Source organism: Micropterus dolomieu, linkage group LG07, assembly GCF_021292245.1.
Source record: "Micropterus dolomieu isolate WLL.071019.BEF.003 ecotype Adirondacks linkage group LG07, ASM2129224v1, whole genome shotgun sequence".
Taxonomy (NCBI): domain Eukaryota; kingdom Metazoa; phylum Chordata; class Actinopteri; order Centrarchiformes; family Centrarchidae; genus Micropterus; species Micropterus dolomieu.
Genome location: NC_060156.1, coordinates 10,700,094 through 10,722,842, shown reverse-complemented (window position 1 = coordinate 10,722,842; position 22,749 = coordinate 10,700,094). Strand labels below are relative to the sequence as shown.

The 22,749-nt window shown below is 37.9% G+C and overlaps 1 protein-coding gene across 1 annotated transcript; it reads left to right on the top strand.

The window, feature by feature from the left end:
• The first annotated feature begins 15,753 nt into the window (after positions 1–15,753).
• On the top strand, positions 15,754–22,500 carry LOC123974074. Its single transcript, XM_046054510.1, has 10 exons — positions 15,754–15,867; positions 16,036–16,229; positions 16,441–16,559; positions 16,852–16,949; positions 18,102–18,248; positions 19,286–19,452; positions 19,975–20,108; positions 20,903–21,033; positions 21,343–21,507; positions 22,285–22,500. The coding sequence occupies exons 1-10, from the start codon at positions 15,754–15,756 to the stop codon at positions 22,498–22,500; spliced, it is 1,485 nt and encodes a 494-aa protein (XP_045910466.1).
• Positions 22,501–22,749: the final 249 nt, after the last annotated feature.

The window sequence follows — 22,749 nt, the reverse complement described above, 5'->3', positions numbered from 1 at the left end:
CACCAGGTGCACATTTTAGACAGAGAAGATGGATGGTTTGAAAGAGGTGTCAAGGAAGCCATCTACACCAGGGTTGAGAAGCCGTCATTGAACAGGGGAGGGGGTCTACGCCACCACTTATCCCCCACTTACAATGCTGTCCTTTCATCACTTCCCAGGAAACTCAACAAACGTAACCTATTGACCTCAGGTGAAGATACCAACGATGGTCGTTCAGTCTTGGCCACAGGTAGTCTTAACGACTGTAACGACTGTCGTCACAGCAACCAGGAACACTAACAAACCAGCGGTATCGATGACCCGGGATAACGACCCCACTGAGGTTAAATAGCTGAGTTTCCCTGCCAGTCAGTCAGAACTGAAGAAGTCCTTTGGATGATGGACGAAACGTCTTCCAGTATCTTCAACCAAGTCCAGTTGCCCTTGATTTTTAACCTTCGTTGGATAACTATGACCTGGATGACTGAGAATCTTTATTTGTGTGTCATTGTGGTTCTGAGAAGGGTACAGTTTAAGCCTAAGAATCCAGTACTATTTAAAATCTGTGTCTAGATTAGCTTCTGCAACCTGATTAAATTACTTTGACACGGTATCAAGATAGAAAACCAGTAGCCCTACCTTGTGGATGACATTCTTGTTGATGTTTCAATCTTAACAGTACAATAGCGTCACCTGTGCCCTTCTTGTGCCCAACCCTGAGACCTTACTCTCAGGAAAAACATGGCATAATGTATAATACTGGCGTGTCATACAGCATTGTCCGTATCAACAGTTGTATTTATGCAAACACAAGGTTTGTGAGTGTGTGTGTAAGAATGACATTAGCTTCAGTCACATCAACCTTTAATAACATTAAAAGCAGATTTTCTTCTGTCTGTAATTGTTGAAATCTTGACTTCTTGCCTGCATAGCTGTGTGTAAAAGTAGCAACTGAGATAGTAATTTTATACTATTTTTTTAATCTTCTTTATATCTTATACTAGTGTTTGTTACATTATCATTTATCTGTAAGTATGACTTGGATTTATTTTGTCTTTGTCCTCTCAACATAGTCATAAGAGGTCCAGCGTCTAGAGAATTCACTGCTTTGGTTAGATTTTTCTCCCACATGATCAGGTCAGTGTGATTTTTCCCTGTGGAGACCCATGCCTCCCTGGTGTTGTAAATCAGTGCTCTACTATTGAACAACAATGTAAAATTTTTGTAACATTTAATGACATAGTTCCCTCCATTAATCACTACTCAAGTTTCCAGAATGACCCTGAATAAGAACCATAGATACAATTAATTTTAAAGCAGCACTCAAGACACTTGTAATATCAGCTCATTGACTACTTCATGTCATTAAAGAATATATTACACAAAGTATAATCCTTACAGTAACGTGATGGTATTGTAGTAAATTTAAGATCATTGCAGCTTTAAAGAGAGGCCAATTAAGATGAGATCTGAAATTTGACCATCAGTGGTGGATTAGCAGTGGTGAAGAATACCTAAGTAGGCCTACATTTACTCACTTTGTCAGTACAATTTTGAGGTACTTGTACTTTACTTAGTTCTTTCCATTTTCTGCTACTTTATACTTCTACTCAACTTTAACTCAGAGGCATGCAGGATTCATGATTAAAATCTACTAGCTGAGATCGATCTGATAAATAGGACTTCAGCTTAGCGCAGTTTCTTTAATGGCAGTTAAATGTTGTCTATGTAATAGGATATGATGGTCAGTGGTGTCAAATGTAGCATTAAGATCTAACAAGACAAATCTTTTGTCTGATTCAATTAGAAGATCATTGTAATTTTCACCTCAAATTAACTAGCACATCAGTTTATTATGTAGAAAGTCACAAGTGATTGGCGACTGCTTTCTCAAAGATCTTAGAGAGAGAAAAGGAAGGTTAGATATAGGTTAGATCTTTTTAAGAACAGGTTTCATTACAGCTATTTTTAAAGAATGTGGTACCGACCCTGTTTTTAACAGGTTGATCTTGTCTAGTAAAGAATAAGGACAAAACTTCTTTAAGCAGCTGAGACAGGTTGATGGCTTGGATAAAATAAGTTAAAGTTAGTTGGTGAAGGTTGAAAAAACAATGTGATAGGTATATGAGGTTTTACAGCTGTTTCTAAGGTTCCTGAGTTTGAAGATAAATCTGTAGCGGTTGAGGGCAGGAGATAAAGAATGTTGTCATAATGATTAGGAATCTTCCGCACCAAATGGTGTAGTCCGGTAAAGGAATTTAAATAGTTATTAAATAGTGCTCCCATAAAAAAGGGATTCTGTGGAAAGACAATTAGGCATAGCCATAGCCAGAACAAGGTGTGGTTAAAACCGTGATTGGGTTTAAGATATAAAGAGATGAGATAAATGCAGCACTAAGGCTACCATTGTCGACGCCCATATGAATATTAAAATCACCTGTAATAATAACTTTGTCTGTTTTAAGGATCGCGAAATAAATGTTTGCTTTACGAGTGAAATTCTCAACTGAGTGCAATGAATAATACGAAGTTCGGTAACACATACCGTAAGCCTATAAAAACGTTTATAAGTGCTAGCTTGCTCTACACAAACCTCGTTAATAAAACGATACTATAATGGTAGATTAAACAATCCACATGGAATATTTTTCATTCACTTTGATGAAGTCGAAGGTCCGTCTTCACCGCTAAATGCACGCGCACTCCCGCGGCAGGGGAAACACTTTCTGTCGGGGATAACTAAAGCTCCAATTTTATACAATTACAGCGGTGGTGTTTATATTTAGTAGTTTTTTTTATTTTATGTACAGCTCTACTTCTTCTTTCGATTTAATTAATTTAAGTGGTCTGGGGGCAAACACTGTGACTATGGGGGTTTGGGTGGGAAAGTGCTCTAATTAAAGCGCAGAGAAGCCTGTACAGCAACTCTGGCTCCTGATCTCAACTCTGGGTTGAGAACACGCCCATGACTTACCTTCTAACAGGAGGGTGTCGCTACAAGGAGCAGAAGGGTGAAGGCTGATGTTACATTTATCCTTTAGGCTTCAATAACTGCGGTGTCACCGAAGAAGGATTTTTTAGTTTCTGAGCGTGAATTTATTCTGTTTTTCACCCCCATAACCGACTGATGGAAAGGTGTTAGAGGCCACCCAGCGCCATGTCCACCCCAACAAGCCTGCGAGAAACAGTCAGATAACTATTCATTTGACCAATTAAAGAGGACAGACGCAGCCAGGTAGGTTCTATGGATTATTTGTACATTATTACTTTATTATTAGGCTACGAGTGCGCATGGTAAAGCTATTGATATGATTTTCATCATCATTCAAGTCATTTTTTGTCAGTCACACATAACTTTCAGCAACTTGTGACAAGCAAAGATATCAATGCCCAGCATTTAATATCCTAAATCATTACCTTATGTTAAAGGCCTACTTGTTTACTGGGAATTATAACACCACACCAAGTGTTTCGGTACAGTGAACTTCTGTGAGATTGTTATATCTTATGCAGACTCTGTCCCCTGAGAAATAAGCTTCCAATGTGGCTCAAGACTGAGAAAGGCTGTCTCCCCAGACTCCACATCTATTCTATAGCCTAAATGCTATCTCTTCCTCTTGGTCAGATCCTCTGAATGCACTTCAGTGTAGATATTGTCACGTTTAACTGCAATTAATGCCAATAATAATGTTCCCTTATCAGTAATCCAAGACAAGAAACAGTGTGGACATGACAAGAGTTTTTTTTTAGTTCATGGTCTTTGAACAAAAGGAAGATGCCATTTTAATCTCAGAGAATATTCACGCTTTTTTAAATGTAGCATAAGACTTAAATCTCAGAAAGGAGTTTCATCTCGGAATATTAACCCAGACAGTCCCACAGCTCCCTCATTTGTATTAGCCTACCTGGCCCTAATAGGCTACACCGCCATGTTGGATTAACAACAATACACTACATTTCAAATTACATTATAATGGAGCCAATCAGCCTAGCTGATGGAAGGATGATTTTCAAATATTGTGTCTTATTTTAGACTGATGGCCTTCTTCAGGCAGCTGCAACTTCTTCTCTGGAAGAATGGGCTGGCAATCATCAGACAGCCGGTGAGTGGCTTTCAAGTGCAGTGGGAACTATTGTTTTATGTTGGATTCCTGTGGATTCCTATTAGCCTAAATTTTAGCGGGGAATAAATGACATTTGCAACTGCACCTTTACAGATTGGATACTTCATTTTTCAGTAGCCTGTCATTCTGGAAATTGGTAAACTGATTATTACTGTTTTTTGTATTGTGTTACAGATATGGTCATTGACTCTGATCATCTGGCCTCTGATCATCTTCATCATCCTTGCTGTGACCCGAAACCAGTTCCCTCCAGTAATAAAAGATGCATGTAAGTGTAAACATGACACGTCTTACTATTTGTCAGGATTTTGACAAGAACCCAAAAGGAGACCAGGTGTCTCATTATAGACATACAGAAAACTCAAACGGGATATGTGCGCACATGGATTAGCCTCACATCTTGCCCTCTACACGCCCACATTCAGCCATAAGTGGTTGAAGCAAAACACCTCATGAATATTGATGCATGAATGAGCCTGCTAACAGTGAAGACAGGTGTTGTGCCGAAAAGTGATTGTCTGCCGAAAACTGATGTTTGGTAAGCCTATGTGTAATATCTTTGTTTATATTTGGAAAACGGGCTGTAGCCTAATTAACATGACTTACTGCCAATTTAGATATAAAATGAAGACAATTTTGCAATTATCCTTATGACTGCATTATTTTACTTGCTGTGTAGGCCTACCAACCAATCCACTCTTTTTTACCGTTAAAATACCTTTAAATGGCCACTACAACTCATAAAATGCAGTATTTCACTTGCCAGAAAATGATTGCAGCCTTTTGTTATTGACTGAAAGGTTATTTCTGCCCTGAAATTACTTGATTTCATTTAGAAGAGTTATATTTGACAGATTATAGCTCACCTAGTACTTTTTACCACTTAAAATACCTTTAAATGGCTAATACAACCCATAAAATGCAGTAGGCTATTTCACTTGTTAGAAAGTGATTAAAGAGATTGGGCAATACAGCTCAGCAGACAGCAATCAGTTTTCGGCAGACGATCACTTTTCCTTTTGGGTTGGTCTGTCTAATGCTGGACTTAGCACACAGATACAAGAGCACGGTTCTCGGGAATCTAAATCAACTTTTAGCTAATCATCATCACGGGCAGGTAGGCTAATCTTCACAATTCGTGCAGGTGGTGAAGATGTGCCGGGTGAGCCGAAGTGAGAAGGCAGATCTGTTTGTGCGCCTCCGCGGTGTCTCAGCGCTCCGTGCGCCTGCCAGTGCAGCCTTGTTCACCGCAGCGATTTTACACACAAAACTGAAATGAAAACTAAATGGTGATAGCCTATATGCACGGTGTTAGAAGATATAAAATCGATTGACGCTCTTTCCTGCAACAATTTAATGCTATTTGATGTCATCTTGGATTTCTACAACTGGTTATGGTTGTAAGGTTATGGTAGTGGCCGACGTAATTTTTCATAAACTAGGTAGACCGGGGATGAAAGTAACCTTTTGTTTGAGCGTCAGTAACTCAGTGGTCTCTCACATTTTCATACATACTGCCCGTCTTCTACCCTACAAATATAAGCCACTGGGACAACTACTACCTTACAACTGGGTTGAGTTGTAACACTAGCTGGGGATGGATGTAACTAGGGCTGCACGATTAATCTAATCGCCAATGTGCAATCAAAAAAATGATTCATGAGCAGTGTGCCAATAACTTTTACGACAACAACCTACCGTAACCCCGAGTCCCGCCGCGAATTGTTTAAAACATAGTCGGACGCGCCACCGCAGCAACGACAGAAATGGCGGTGCTCCGTATTATGCCGACTTTTGCAGAGCCTACCTACTGAGAATTGCATGCACCTCCAAAAACTGGTTTACAACGCTATAATATCCTTTGTAGAGTACATCAATGTTGATAAATGATTCGAAGGATATTTATGAACGTTTAGAGTCGTTAATGATTTATTACACGAATTACGCTAGAAGTAGGCTACCATTCCTCACGATTCAGCTAAAATATGTGGCGATAACCGCGTTTGATCAGTGTGCACAGTGGTGGATGCATAATTCGACAGAACAGATGTTGGAGGCTACCTGCAGAGATTTGCATCCACCTCTTTTCTCAGCATGAATTAGCGTTACCACCATAGACTCAGGTTACCACCCGCGAGCATGCAATTCTCAGCAGGCATGCGGAATTCGCCAACACCTGTTGCTCTCTGACAGAGAGACGATGGCAGCAGGTGAAGCAGTAAGACAGAAGAAAACTGGGAAAAGATAGGGAATATCTGGGTTTGGCTTGCTGGCCATTTAAGGTTTAAGGTGCCTTTTGTTGTTCAACCTTTCATAAAGCCCACGTGCCTGTTAAGTTTCACTTTTCGTCAACCGACCAATCACAGCCTGGATGGGGCTGGACATTAAAAAGGTCTGACGTAGGCTACAGCAAATCATTAAATGTTGAACAATATGATTATTGACAAGTTAGTTCTTAGCATTAACAAATTAGAGACCAATGTAGAGCCTTTTTCTTGCACAAGGATTAAATAAATAAATAAATAACCCACATAAATGGAACAGTAACTGGATTTAAAATAGGCTATACTATTATATGAAATTATAATGAATATAGTAAGTAATTTAGGCTATTATTGTTATACTAACAGTATAGTATTAACTGAAAACTCTACTGTTTATTTAAAGGAGACGTATTAACCTGCTTTTCCAGACCTTTGCATGATTCAAAGTTCAAAAAAATATTTTATTTTCTTATACTGACTCTTCATGTAGGGCTTCATTTCAGCCTATGTGTGAAACAAAGCTGCAAATGCTCCTGTCTCATCTGTTTATCGCTTAACTTTGTTCAAAAACACATTTCAAAATGTCAGTATTTTGTTCATTTTCCTTGATTATCAAGCAAGTAGACTTACAGTACCATTTGTTCCATTATAATCGAATCACAATCATAAATCGCAATATTGTCCGCAATAATCAAAATATGACTTTTTTTCCACATCGTGCAGCCCTAGATGTAACAATGAGAGGTAATTTGCTAAAATAAGATGCACACAGTACAATTTATACAAGAACATTATTGAAGAATAAACAAGACATTGTTCTGAATAAGCTGAACAATTTTAAGTGATAAAGTTTTTTTTCAAAACTTTACATTAACTGAAAAACTATTTATGTGTGTGTCACAGGTTCAATCACTGTCACAACTATGGCAAATGTAGATGGCTGCCCCTGGAGTGCAGACTTAACTGATCTTGACCAGAGTTGGAAAGAATATTACAATATTGTACTTAAGTAAAAGTGCTGTTACACTGATGAATTTTTACTCAAGTAAAAGTAAAGTTACTGTTATAAAAATCTACTCAAGTAAAAGTAAAAAGTAGCTCACTTAAAATTTACTCAGAGTAAAAGGTACCTTTTTAACCTCCTAAAATAACTTATTTATACTGATTTAATATCTTATTTATAGGCCTTCTTATTATACTTATTTAATTAAATCGCAGTCTTTTGCGATTTGATGAGGGCACAAAGCCAGATATTAGTTTGTTTGACAGATTATTTGCTAAAGCAATGGCACAAAACAATGTTAGAGAACTTGTTGTTATTATGAGAAGTTTTGTGAATGTTTTTGCTTCATTATGAAACGGTGGGCGGAACAATTTAGACAATGGCAGGCTGCACTGGACTGGGAAAATGGGAAACACTGGACTGTATATAAAGTCATATCCCTATTTAGGCTACATTCAAACAGGTGGTAATTTTAATGTGACTTTATAGGCGTAGCATAATAATTTTTTTATTAACATAGGCCTAAGCATAATTAACTAGTTATCAGCAGGTTGCTAGTGCCAACCAACTTTAGCAATGTCATGCACCAATGTCTTTTTGGCTAATTTGAGCAAAGCCTCTTACTATACTATGAAAACGTCTTTTATTAACTTGTACCCGTGGTACAAGCAGGGTGCAAACTACGAGGGAGCTTGCCTCCTCTTAGTAACCCATGAAATGCTATTTTTGCCACTGCCGTTTCTAAATCTTCCGTATCATCATGGATCATGAGAAGCGTCAGGCTTCATCCAGCCAGAGGGAACGATCACCGACAGTCCGCAGCAAATGTTTTACAAATGTTCGATGTGCTACTCAGGGCCAGCCATGACAGTGTTGGAGCCCTAGGCGAGATTTGAAATTTTGAGCATTGCACCAATTTATAGTTCATCCCCATCTATATAAAGTGAAACACAATATTCAGGCGGTATGTGACAATTCAAAATATTAGCATGCTGCATGTGAAACCAAACCCAACCAAAAACACTACTGATCAGGCAGATAGGCCTATCTCACCACAAATCCACACGTTAACTTCAGCAGCTCTGATCTAAAAGAGAGCAGGGCTGCACTTTAGTTTCAAGATGTTTATATTGCTAAACTGTAACCTACCAGTTACGCACATGATTAAAAAATCGCCAGTGTCACATCAGCTACGCAGAGTTGATTTGCGCTGAATCGAGAACCTCTTGCCTATGCAGCCCCCTGACATTTTGCGCCCTAGGAGATGGCCCTTCCAGATAGGAAGCAATTTGCGCTGTGCTGGCCGCGAGGTTCAGCGCCACGGGTCGGACTCTCCACAGTGAAGTACAATACTTCAAAGAAAACATACTTAGGTAAAAGTAAAATTACAGATTATAAAAACAACTTAAAAAAGTACAAGTACACAAAAAAACTACTCAATTACAGTTACGCGAGTAAATGTAATACGTTACTTTCCACCTCTGATCTTGACCCACATTTCTTTTGGCCTTGAGTTTGTAAAGTGATCCATCCACACAATGCAGAGATTTGAAGACACAGAATCCTCTTGATCATTAGGCTTGGGCCTTTTGCTTGTTTGCTTTGCTTTACCCCTGTCTGTCTTATGCTTCTACTGCCTAGTCATGTTAGAAAAAAGGTGAAAAGTGCAATAAAAATAAAAATGGTTGTAACATTTCTGATGAACTGTTTCAACCATCCCCACAACAACCATCCATTAGATAGCTAGCTTTTTATTGAAGTTAGCATGAATGCAAAGCATCAAATTAAATTAGAGAAATTGCTACTTTAGATGATATAAGGTGCAACATTTCTATCTATTCTATCTACAACAGAATAAACGCTAGGCAAAAAATAATCTTGATTAAAACAATACTGTCTTTCTTGAACACAATTTTCTTGGTTGTAAAACTCAGTCTTGCTAACAGGGACATGCCAGTTCTCATGTGAGCTTGAAAAAGAAAATTGGAGTCTACGATATTGATGACATCACCGCAGTTCTTTTCTGATTGGTCAAACTGACGGTATTTCCACTAACCCAGTGTTACAACACTCCCCGGTCTCCCCTGCTTCACAAGACATAACACAAAAACTGGAGTAGTTTTACTGACAGAGCCAGAGAAAAGTTTGCAGCACAGACACAACCTTTTAACAGGTTACGTGAGCACCGTTTATGAGGCCCCTGGTGGGGTCTACTACAATCAAACGCAAACAGGATGATGCTACACAACTTACAAACCAAATAAACTGTTGCCTGCCTATCCTATTTCGCCTATAAGCTGCCCCAGTACTTCCAAAGAAGGCCGTTAGGACACAAATAAACTCAATAAAAACATTGAAAACTCCTTTTACAAGTTTACAATATCTTAAACACGTGTATTTATAATGTATTTTCAGAGTATTAAGTTAAAGATTTGTTGGCTGTCATCTATTTGAAAATGTTTGAAACAGGTTGTTCAGTGAGTCTGATTTTTCATAAAGATGAAAGCAAAATCTGAAACTGGGGAACTGAATAGTCAGATCCAGATGTCTAAAGTCTGCATTAACACAACATGGACTTGACATGGACAACCACACACTGTTGGCACCGTTGACATGGTGTTTGGACTCATTTTTAATCTGCATGTAATGTGGGTAAAAGTGCTTAAGGAGGAAGTGTTACGTATATATTTCTGCCTTTGTAGTCCACGATCCTCAGGTTCAGGTGAGACTGGAGTAGGTGGTTGTACAGGGAGCGGCAGTTTGGAAAAACATCCCACAGGCTTTTCACTTATAAGGAAGCCCAGTTATTTTGTACTTTGCAACCTCACGGAAGTACATTTACCCCTATGTGCACATGTGATGAAGTATATATTTTACAGTCTGTTCAGTCTTTTGATGGATCAGTTTCTATAGATGCAGGGATTCACGTGTAATTTAATTACCCCTGTGTGCCCTAATATAGAAACTTGCCTTGAATCAATGTAGTGTTGCAAAGTACTCTGCAAATAAAAAAGATGGCTGTTGGCTGTTGTATTTGGAAGCTTGTGCTAAAGTGTCATGATAGAAAACAAATTGTATAAAAATCTTCACCTAAATATACTAAATGATATGTTTTTTTTTTTACATTGTTGGACAATGCTTTTGAGTCCTTGCATATAACATAACACCCTAGGCTTTTGTCCCTCCCACATTTTCATTATGACATTACAAAGTTTTTCCTATTATTTGATTTGCGCCTATTGCTGTTCCATTATTAGTGTGCGGGTACAAAGTTGTTCCCTTTGATGAACGCCTGTGTAACTTGCTTCTTTATTGTTCTTTTTAACTATCATGAGTCATTGTTTTTCTATTTCACAGTTTTATCTTTTGTTACATAAACTCTTATTTACTACTGTACACACATTCTCATTGGCTGCGTGAGTATAGGTGTTAAACTTGTGGTCTGATGTAATTTGATTCTTTCAAAGAGAGGTGTGCCAAGATGAAAGATTGCTTCATGAGATAATATTAACATGAAGGAATAGTAGAGGTCAGTCAGTGAATGGCAGTTTGGCTGCAATCTGATCTTCATTCTATTTCGCCTCTTTTTCTTTGTCCTGAATCTAAACAATAGTTGGGATTCTTTGCTGACAAAAGATGGTAAAAGTTACTCAACTGGTAATGATCAGTGTTGGGCAAGTTACTTCAAAAATATAATACATTATAGATTACTAGTTACTGTCATTTGAGAGTTATTAGTTATATTACAATATTACTGTATTGTAACACTACCTTTGTCATAAAAATTAACCTTCTGATTAATAGTAGGGTAGGGTGGGGGTGGATGGGTGAAATAGGATGATTCGTCTCGCCATTAACAAAGACGCTGTGCGCATTTATGCAAGCGGTATAGCAGCATAACGTCATAGATTATTTGAATCTCCCCACACTCCAACAGGATGGTCAGGATAAACTGACAGCAGCCTCTCTAATCATGAAAGAAATTTATTAAAGCACAAACACATATCCTATAGAAATCTATTTACCCATGATCCATTAGGGGAACTACCGTTTTGTTAAGAGGAGCCGAGCTCCCCCATAGTTTGCACCCTGCATATAATCTCGACCATCGGATTCCCGCAACGGGAATTAACTCTTTTACTCATGGATTTGTTTTTCTGTTGCCGAAATGTTTCTAGGTGTTGGTGAATTAATATAAAAACCTTGTAACTAACTTCCAGTAGTGTCATCTTGTTTACCAAATGTAGATAAGTAATGACATAGTCTCCTGGGATTTTGAAATAATTCTGAATGAAAGGGTCCTGGCAATTGTAACTTTGTCATGTATCCTCCAGGTTATGTGGCACCCCGAAACCTCCCAAGCACAGGCTTCTTCCCTTTCCTTCAGACCCTCATGTGCAACGTAGACAGCAATTGTCAGAACAAATCACGCCTGGTGGACCCATCTGCATCAAAATCCACTCGGAGATACACAAGGGATACAAGGTACCCTCATTCATCAGTACAAAGTGTATATTGTCTATTATCTGACCTATATTGCAAAAAACCCAAACACATGTTTATTCAATTCCTGTCAGTATCACTGCATCTGACTGGTTCATGTAACGTCAGCTATATACAGGTGTGACAAAGGCGGGACATACCTCAGCATAGCAGTAGCACATGAGTGCTCATGGAAATATATCAACAACAGACATCCTGTGGCAGAAGGGAATCCTTATCCCTTGCTTAAAAATAACCCACCACCAGTTTTATGAAGCCGCATTAAAAAAAATCAACAATGTTTTTTCTGGTATTTTTTTCTCTGTTAAACAGCAGTAGACGACTGTTAACCTTTTTTTTATTTGACTGTATTTTCTTTAAAACAACTCTGTCAATACCTAAAACATCTTCAAGAAACAGGCCCTTTAGTTCATGGAAACGTGTAAGTAATTCACGTGTTAAATACCAACACCAGTTCGTGGTAATGGCTTAGAATTGTTTTCTTTACTTTTGTTACTTAAGCTGTTGTGCTGTCACTGAAATGTGAATTGCAGACATAGGAATAAAGGTCACTGAAAAACCTGTTTGTCAAACCCTCTGCCTGTAGTCAGGCTTTTGTTGGCTTTAGTGAGCCAAAGTCTCACCTCCTCTTTAAGCTAGCTTTTGTTCCACCCCCTTCTGTAACTGGGTTTTTCTGAAAAAGATTAAATGAGTTCTTGGACTTTCCATTCTTTACTCTAAGATAAATAAGTATCTATTAACATTAGTGGCAAATATTGTTACCAACATAGGGGTTTTAGCTACTAGCACACAGTCAGAAACATATGGGAGCAAACACTAATAAAAAATGTTGCTTTAAAATATTTTTATTTTATTATTTAAAATAATTGCTTTAATAACTTTTGTCAAATTGACACAGTGTTCAAAACGTACCATTGAGTTGATTATTTAGCTACTGTAAAAATATGTATATAAATGACTGGGAAGATGTTTCAGCTTTTCAGAAAGATGGATGAAACCACTCATTGGAAAATTCCATACATTTGGTTGAGTGTGCCTCATCTAATCTTTTTGCCTGTGAATGATAGCTTGCCCCTCATGCTGAAGGGGTCCCCGCTGGCAGACCTGATTCAAGGAGGAGAATTTTTCAAATTCAAAAGGGACCCTAGTGATGATCCTGCAGCGCTGATTGAGACCATGAACAACATTTTGGGTTTGTTATACTCATTACATAGACCCTTTTTACTATTCCAAAATACAAAATACATTTTTATACATTTTTAAATCTTTAGTTAGTTTTCTAGTGCGAAACATGAGAAACAAAATGGGTATCCTAATTAACTTTGTAAAAGGATTACTTTGACATTTAGGAAAATTTCACTTTGCTTTGCTTGCATGTTTAGCGTTAGATAAGAAGATCAATATCTATCTGCTCCAAGGCCACGTGACGTGAACATGCGTCACTCACCTCCATGTCACCTGCTCTCCCTGCCCTGCCGGCATCCTCAAGCTCTCACTCTCCCTCTCTCTCTTTACTATGAATGCGCCAGGGAGAACATAAAATAACCAGTAAACTACTGGAGTACCTCGCTGTTATGTTAAGGAATGGATTACTAACCATTTCTGATCAGAATGACAATAAGTATTATATCAAGAAACACTGACTTGTAATACAGTACACTTTTATCATCTGACTGGTCATTTTCTCACTGCTATCAACTTTTCTTACGCTGCCCCAAAAACCGACAAATGTCATTTCCACACTTCCTCTTGTTCATGATGACAATCAATGAGAGCAAATAAAACTGCTTGCACTTTAATTAATCATCAATGCAAATTGGCCCGTTTACCAAACGTGTTTGTTTTCACAATTCCACTGCATACAATTACTGACACTTTTAAGCAAAATAATTCATTTCAACAGTTCCAGCGCAAAATGATTTATTCACGTTAATATTGGCTTTCATGCATGCCTTGGCACAAGTTACGTGCATGCACAGTATGTACTGTATGGCTAGCTAACGGTCTGCCAAGAATTTAACATAACACTGTGACACCATTCATAAAATTATCATTTTAATAATACTACAAAAACAACCACAATCAATGATATAACTTACATAGCACTCATATTACATTTTAGTTTTCCACTGTTTAATACATCTCAAAAGAGACAGTACAGTGTTTTTGACTTACTCATAGCAGCTTCTACTGGGCTATGATACACAACTTGAACAAACCACACGTAGAATTGGAGAAGGCTACACTTTAATACTAGAAATGGTTGTAATAATAATAATTGCAATTTGTTAAGTTTAGTTTTGATTATCATCATTATTAGTAATAATCTTTTCATTTAAAGCGTGTAGGTAAATAAGCATTTCCCAAAATGTTGAACTACTACTTTAAGAACCACACTTTATGTACTTTTTGGAACATTTGGTCATTTTGTTACTCAAGCCCCTTCTCATGTTTGCATTATATGGTGACTATGATATTAGGCGTTGCTGTTACTGCGATATTCAGCTTTTTCAACAATGTTTTTCTTGTGTTGAAGGTTCATCTTACCAACGAAGCTATAATAATGGCTCTCTCATGAATGGCTTCAATACTACTGCTCTGGGAGATCAGGTGGGATATGAGTCACTACTGAAAACGTTGTTTGGTCTCTTATGTATAGGTCATTGTTGTTGTCCCCTTTGTTCTACTTCTTTTGTAAGCAAAACTACATTGCACAAAATAGTACATTATGTTTTAGTAGAAGGAGAATTTGTTATTGAGGCATTAGAAAATAAAGTAAAACAATAAAGTAGTTCAATTTAAATTCAATTTAATCCCCCCAGGAAAGTAGTCAAGCCACTCAAAGCATTCTGAAGTAACAACACCAACCTTGAAGCTGCTCCAAAGTGACAAAGCATAAAGAAATCTAAGAAAACTGTATTTGAAACTAATAATTTGCAACACATACTATTTCCACAGTGAATGGCGGCATCACAAGTTAACCAAAATATAAACTTGTATGCTCAACTTATGTTGCTGAGATTTTACCTAACTTAGTCTAACAACTGATCATATTTTCGCAGTCTTCAGTCAAGTCTTGATTTTGGTGTCTAACTCAAATCCAAATCTAAAGCCTGCAGCACAGCAATAAATAAATACATTTGTTAGTTGCAACTATACTACATTTATATTATTAAAACTTAAGACCAAGTTTTTAAAGTATTGTTGGAATAATGCTCACTAGTTTTAGGTTGTATTTCATCTTTGGGAAACTGCTAAGTCCTGACAATAGGGAAAGTACCCAACCACAGACAAAGGAGGCAGCAAGATGACTTAAGAGATTTATTTGGTGATATAGCTTACAGGCAGGTAGATAGGCAGGTCTGGGTAGCACTATTTCAGCCATTGCAGACATGATTTATGCATCAGTTGATGTGTAAAATGACTTGCCCACAGACATTCAGGTTCGCCAAGATATGCTGTTGTTTTAATGTTAGCTATAGTAGCAGGAGAGTTGTGAGTATCTCCCCCTGGAGTTGGTGTGCTGGCTCTTGGAAACCGTCTCGTCCACTCTGCACGTTAGCTTAGCAGCAGCAGCAGCAGCTTTAGCGTTGAGCTTGTTGGCGCACAACTTAGCTAACTAAGTTCCAGTACTTGCTGTGTTGTTGTTTGCTCTATATCATGGTAGTTTTCATGGTATTGGATTTCTCCAGAATCACATACCCCGCCTTTAATACAATCTACAATTGTGTTCAAAAAATCTAATAATATTGTATAATTAACCTTTTTTAATGAATACCTTCACTTATTGCATGACTGTAATAATGTGGATCAGTTTCAGGAGACTTTGAATGAAACACTGGAAACACTGGAGTCACTTTTGAAGAGGGCCGTTTGCACAATGACGCTGCCCATGATAAACACAACCTCACCCAACTTCCTGTCCTATGCTGTGTCCACTTTCTGCAAGTCCAACGAAACTGTGTTTGAAGTCTCGCTCCATACACTAAACCAGGTGTGTTTGTGTTTGCTAGCACACAGTATGTGGGTTTGTGCCTGCATGTGTCAGCTTGTTGTTATCAGGACAGTGTGATGACTTCTTTTATTTCTGTAACATCTATACTTACACTAAAACTGTTGCGGTCTCTTTTTTGTTGACTCTTAAATTGCCTCCTGTTGTCAGATACTGATGGAGCTGATGCTGACAAAACCAGATGAGATGGCGACAATGGCTGGGATGGGGGTATTAGTGTTCGATCAGCTGCAAAATCAGACCTCGCTGTGGGAAAGCCTTCTAGCTATTCCCCAGCTCTTCTCTCCTGGTTCTGTTGACCAAGTGCTGGGCAGTGCAGAGTCTCTACTCACCAACATACAGGGGTAATGTACTTTCTAGGATGCAGCAAGGGCAGCTGTATAAAGGTGTTTATTTATTTAGTACGTTTAGAAAGAAAATGTATGAAGGGTGTAGTAGAATTAATCACTGTTATGATGGAGTCCACTGTTAGCATGTCTCCTTTTAGTTTGTAAGTCCTGGAGGTTTTGTCTTGTTTTGGACATTAAATGTCGTCTTCGCTGTTTCTCTCTCTAGTGCAATGCATGTTATCCAGAGCAATTTCCCTGAAGCCGGTGCCTCATTTCCTACGGCGCATCCACTTATTGTTGGAGGCATTAATCTGATCCACTACATTCAAAACTGGCCTGGCAAAGGTAACATTGCACCATCAGCTTTATTTAACATACCATATGTCAAGATTTAGAATGTTTTTTTAGGTTGTTTTTAACAAAATGGCTTTTAATGTACTGTATATCAGACATATTTTTTATATGAAGTTAAATAAAAAACTGATTACTTAATATACCTTTATGGTACTGTATCATTTCTTAAAATAATGGATCACTATGAAGGCATGACATCCTGCTCCGAGAAATGTTGTCAGTCCAGTTTTGTGCTGATACGCCATTAGGGTACCACATAACCACGTGATTTGCTTCTGTTTAGATGTGTCCATTTCCCTCGGAGAGGTCGTCATACAGAATAGCTCTCTAAGTGAAATGATGAAACGTGTTCTACAAGAGGTCAGGATACCACTGGACAAGGTACAGTTATGACATTCAGTGACAGGTGAAGTAAAAACACTGATTATTGTGTTACCATGGCACCTGTCAGTGGGTGGGATATGCAACAAGTCCTCCAACCTAAACGACAACATAGGTCCTATTAATCATGCCTTCCAGTACGACCCATATGAGCGTATCCTAAATTAGCGCCCCTACCGGTGGCGTTTGTCCATACCTCCCAAAACAGCAATTTCAAACTTCATTTCCCAACCAGACTTATGTTGTGTAAAACACATGACCTACGTCACATGACATAAACACATGTAGACCCCAACGACACAAAGGAGGTTAACCATATTTGTTAGCAGATGTGTGCAGCTGTAGATTGTTGAGACTGTCCTCACCAAAAACACAATCATATAGATCATTTGTCAAAATTATGACCCACATTTGTACAGCACTAACACATGAGAAAGACGGTCACATATTATAAATAGCCAGAATGTCCTACTTCGGGTGTACATACCATCTTAGTAGGTTTTCACCCAGGAGACTGGCATTTAATTCATGTGTGAAAAAAGATTGATTTAGGTTTTTAATAACATAGGTTGTGTAACTTATGTTTTTTTGTAGGCCAATTTTTGATAATGATAATGTTGATAATTAACAAAATGTTAATCTTCTCACTATGCATTTCTTGAAAACCCCTTCCACTTGTCTGAACATTTGTGTAACATTCAGAAAGCCCATTCAGTTGCTTCAGTTCGCAGCGTTAGCTAGCAACGTTAGCTAGCAACATTAGCAAGCCCTAGTGTGTATTTAGCTAGCTAAAAATCTCAACAAGTCCTCCAACCTAAACAACCATATATGTTGTTTTAACCATGCTGGTTGGTGTTTTTTTTTTTATATTTACTTTAGGACAGAGCCGGGTTAAGTTAGCGGTTTCCCCCTGTTTCCAGTCTTATGCTAAGTCACCTCCTAGCTGTAATTTCATATGGTGTCATCTGCAAGAGCACACATATTGTAAATGTATTTCCCAAAATGTCTAACTATTCATTTGATGGAACATAGTCTTTTACTACTGTCTGATTATTTGTGATAATAATTGAGCTACCATAAATGAGCTACCACTTTATTAAGAGTTTGTCGATAGTTTCAATATATATACTGTAATCCTCTTTTCTTCTCTAGGCTATTGGCCTAACATTGGACCGAGACACAGTGCGTTTGTACTTGTGTGACAGTAGCAGTAGCCCGATGTGGCTAACAGTAGCGTGCAGTACAGGCACTGTGGACATGCTTCTAGGCTGGATCAGCCCTAAGAAGGTGGCAAAGCAGGTAGGTTAGAATCATATATGTTTTCATCTTCATCAAAGGAGGGAACGACAGAAACCAGAAATTACACATCTGCTTGTTGTGTGTTTTCCTCTTTCCATTTCTATTGTCTCTGCTCTCTCCTCTCACTTTCTCAAAAGCTGCTTGTTTGCGTTCTTCTATCCTTCTCCTAATTTGCATTCTCAAGAGCCACCTTTACATTAGGGGATAGAGAGTATACCAAATGATTAGTCTTCGACTGCAAGAAAGCTGTTTGCCATAGCAACAAGTAACTGCTACTCCCAGATTGCACGTGGGGAACAAAAAACTGCACTGACATCTAAATAGCACTACAACTACAGTAGATGTTGACAGCCAGCCTGACATCAATTAGTGATCTAATGCTGACATATAGCCTAGCTATGATGTGTGTCATATTAACTTACTCAGACATGCCACTTACAAATTCAGTGCTACTAACATTGTAGTGCTAGTGACAATAACTCATTTATTTGATCTCAGCTTTCTGCTACCATACCCGATGAATGAATATCAAAAAAAAAATCGAAATGTACAATATTACATAATAACAAAACAAAAACAGTATTGTGCTAAAGCCCAAAAAAATATAATCAACAGTTTTTTAGACGTCAATAAAATAAATTGCAGACCAGCTCTTTAGTTCTACTGATGATTTCTATGATGTTTTCTTATGATGTCAAAATAAATTTGCTAAGGTGAATGAATGTGTGAAAGAAATAATACTTTTTGTTTTTAAATGTATACTAAAGTACATACAATGTATATAAAGTGTCATTTAGTCACCTTATTTCTGGCTGCCCTCGTTTAAATTTGGCTTTGTGATAACAAACTTATTTTTGTTATGAATTGGGGCTGTATAAATAAAATTGATTTTTACAAAAAAAAGCCACGATGATATTTATTGTGTAGAGACAGATGGGAAGAGACTAACTTCTTATGTAGGTTGGATTTAGCTAAAATGAATTCAATTTAGCAAATCTCACTCAGCATACCTTCTCCTCTGTCTTTGTCCTCACCAGGCTCTCCTGGAGTGGAGTAAATATGTTGCTCCACATGATATATCATTTGCCAAGGGGCTGCTGCACAGTCTGATGGGAGGTTTATGCCCAGTAGGACAGGGAGGCCCCAACATCACGAGAAATCGGCGTAGCGTTGATACACAACCTCAAAACATCGAGGAGGAGCTGTAAGTACAGTCTGTTCTCTAAATACATTGCCAGTCCATTAGAGGCTACCCAATTTTTGTAATGCTGCAAAAACTAAAGAGATAATCTGACTGAAGCAACTGAATGGGCTTTCTGAATGTCATACAAATGTGCAGACAAGTTGAAGGGTTTTTTACACTACTGTACATGAAAAAAGAAATTAGCTTAAAATGTCTGAGAAATAGTTTGAAAATGTACGTTACAGTTAACATTTCGGGAAGTTGAAAGCCATTTTTCTATCGATTCATTAACATTTGTTGTACATTTGCTTCCATTTGCTTTTTCCAGCTCATTCAATCCTATAACCACCTTATACAAAAAAAGAAAGAAACAATCTGGAAACCATCTTGAAATTAGCCGCAGTAGAAAATTTAATTCTCCTTGCACACATTAGGCTAAATATTAGAGACTTGTACACAAATCAGTAAGACAGATCTCCCAAAGGTCAAGTTCCCACTGTCATGTGAACAGTTTGTACTTTTTCTGTCCTTGTGTTTTGGCAGATTTTTGAGGGTCGGTCAAGTGGTGATGGAAATTATAAATCTTGTGCCTGAAGTGGATATGGTTGTTCAGAGCATCCTTGGAACTGGCTTTCAGTCCATGAAGTCAGCAACACTGATCCTTGATACTGTAGAAGGTAAGCCTGGTGTCTGCACACAAACGTGAACAAATGTTTTCCTTTCAGGATGAAATTGACTTTCAATGAAATGTTTGATAGAGGACTGAACTAAGGCATACACGCTAAACATGAGCTTTGGGTGTCAACCCTTACAATGAAGCAGCAAGAACAGAGAGATGAAATCTGATGGTTAACGCATTCACAGGACATATTGTGTTGCAAGGAGTGTGACTTGCTTTATTTGTCACACTCTGCCACAGTCATTGTTGTTATTTCTACCTGGAGTATATGCACTGTATAACCTAGAGGAAAAAGTTCACATCCTATATCAGGGGACTGATAAAAGATAGAAAATGTTGAACTAAGTATAGTAGCATGCTGGAAATGGAGTACATGTACTGTATTACCTAGTGGTAAAAAGAAGTTCACACCCTATCTCAGGGGGCCGATGGAAGACAGTAAGACTAGAGGAGTTACCATGTGGGAAATGGATACACACACACACACACACACACACACACACACACACACACACACACACACACACACACACACACACAAACACACACAAACACACACACAAACACACACAAACACACACAAACAAAGGAAACTTACAAGGAAAAAACTACCCCCCTGGGACGTATTGCACAAAAGAAAAGGTGGGTAACTCAAGGAGTTAGGTGCATTGCTTTTTTAAACTCTGTGTTGAAAATGTAATTTTATTTCACTGCAAATCATTGAATAGGACTGTGGTCAACTGATCTGGCTTTGTCCTTGTTTTTATTGTCTAAACTCTTCCTGGTTTGCAGAAATGATGACCAATGTCCTGGAAGACGCTGATCAGCTGCAACTGACTTATCTAATGTTGCTGACAAACCAGCCTGGCGGAAGCGTTTGGATCGGTCACGTTCTTGACAGTTTGATGGAAAACATTGTGAAGGTATGCCAGCAGTATTTCAACTGCCCATGAGCCTTTGGCAATGTATCTCTTAAAGCTTCAACCTTGCACTTACCATAGATATACAATGTAATTGACGATTAAATTTACCTTTAGTAAATGACTCACTTGCATGTTATTTGATATAAATTCATAAAGTATAATTTATTAAAACAGTAAGAACATGAATGTGTATGAAATGATGAAAGTCTGACAGCTCTCGGTGATATGAAATGCAGTGACTTTAGGGGATGACATGTTTGAGGTTTTTGGTAATAGTATGAAACACTTTTTTTGCTTCTGTTTTCCTAGGGTCTGGCATCTGAGTCTTTAACATGTGAGGATCTCTTGGGTCCCTTTGGGTGGCTCTTAAACACAAAGAGCATAAGTATTGAGGTGTGGAGATCAATGATCTGCCAGAACAGCTCCACTCTACAGCAAGCTCTACTGATGGACTGGCTGCCATTGATTCAGAAGGTAAAAATTACTACACTACATTTGAAGACTTTCATTTTGAAGTGATATGCTGTCTGAAACTATGTGAAAAAAGCATGAATGATTATTGAGTCCTCCTCCAACTTTATGCTACACTCTTTACCTTTCTTCATTGTTTTGGGAGGTGTTTTGTGTTAGAATTTCTTTCTTCATTTTGGGGTTAATGTATTGTAGAAATGTGTGGGATCTATTTAATCAGTCAGTATGCACATCTCTATCAACAGACCCTTTATAAAGAAATACTTACAGAAAATTGTATCCATCAATAATTAGTTTACTTATTTTCTATGTTTAGAAAACTCTCACAGACAGTTGATATACTATAACATAGGTGAACATCTCAAGAATGATAAAGCAATTCTAGCTTGGGGCGGCTCCAGTCAACAGTATGATGTTACTGGGACTCAAACAACAACAAAACAACAAACAACAACAAAATGCTGATTATATACATGAGGGTTTGATTCCAGACACATTCTGACTGTATACTTCATGTTTTCTCCTCTTGCAAATTACCTTTTGGTATACCAGTTTACAAAACATGAAAACAGATTTTCCCTGTTGTTAGTATAGGTTATGATGTCCTACATGAACACACATAAGTATTTAAAGTTATAGAGAAATACTTAAGATGTTTTTTGTTTTTTTTAACTTTATTTTTGTATTATGTACTGTAAATGTACAAAAATAGCATGTGCAAGGGATTTTGTTCTATATTGAATATTTAAAAAAATATTATTTCATAATATGTTTCCACAGGCAGGAGAAATGTACAGCAACCTCACAGGTCCAGCAGACTACAACGTAACACTTCCCATGATTCTCTCTGAGTGGCACAAGTTGTATAATAACAGTGTGCAGTTTGGAGTGCTTTTGGAGAGAGTGGCGACAGCGCTGGGCGGAGAATACTGGATGAACTGGATGCCAGACAACATCACTTACGATGTTACTGGGACACTTCAACAAAGGTCTTAAGAAACTTCTGATAATATACCTAAAGGGTTTCATTCCCATGCGCTACTGTACTTTGCATATCTGCTTTTGATTTGAACACATGATTGTCATGTACTCCAGAATATTGCTAATTTGTAATTAAAACTCCTTAAGTCTTAAAATTAAAAATCACAAAATATCTTTAACTTAGAAAATGTAAGACCCAGGAACACCAACATTTTTTCCAGTGAAGACATTAGATTTAAGTTCAACAAGACAATGCAAATGGCC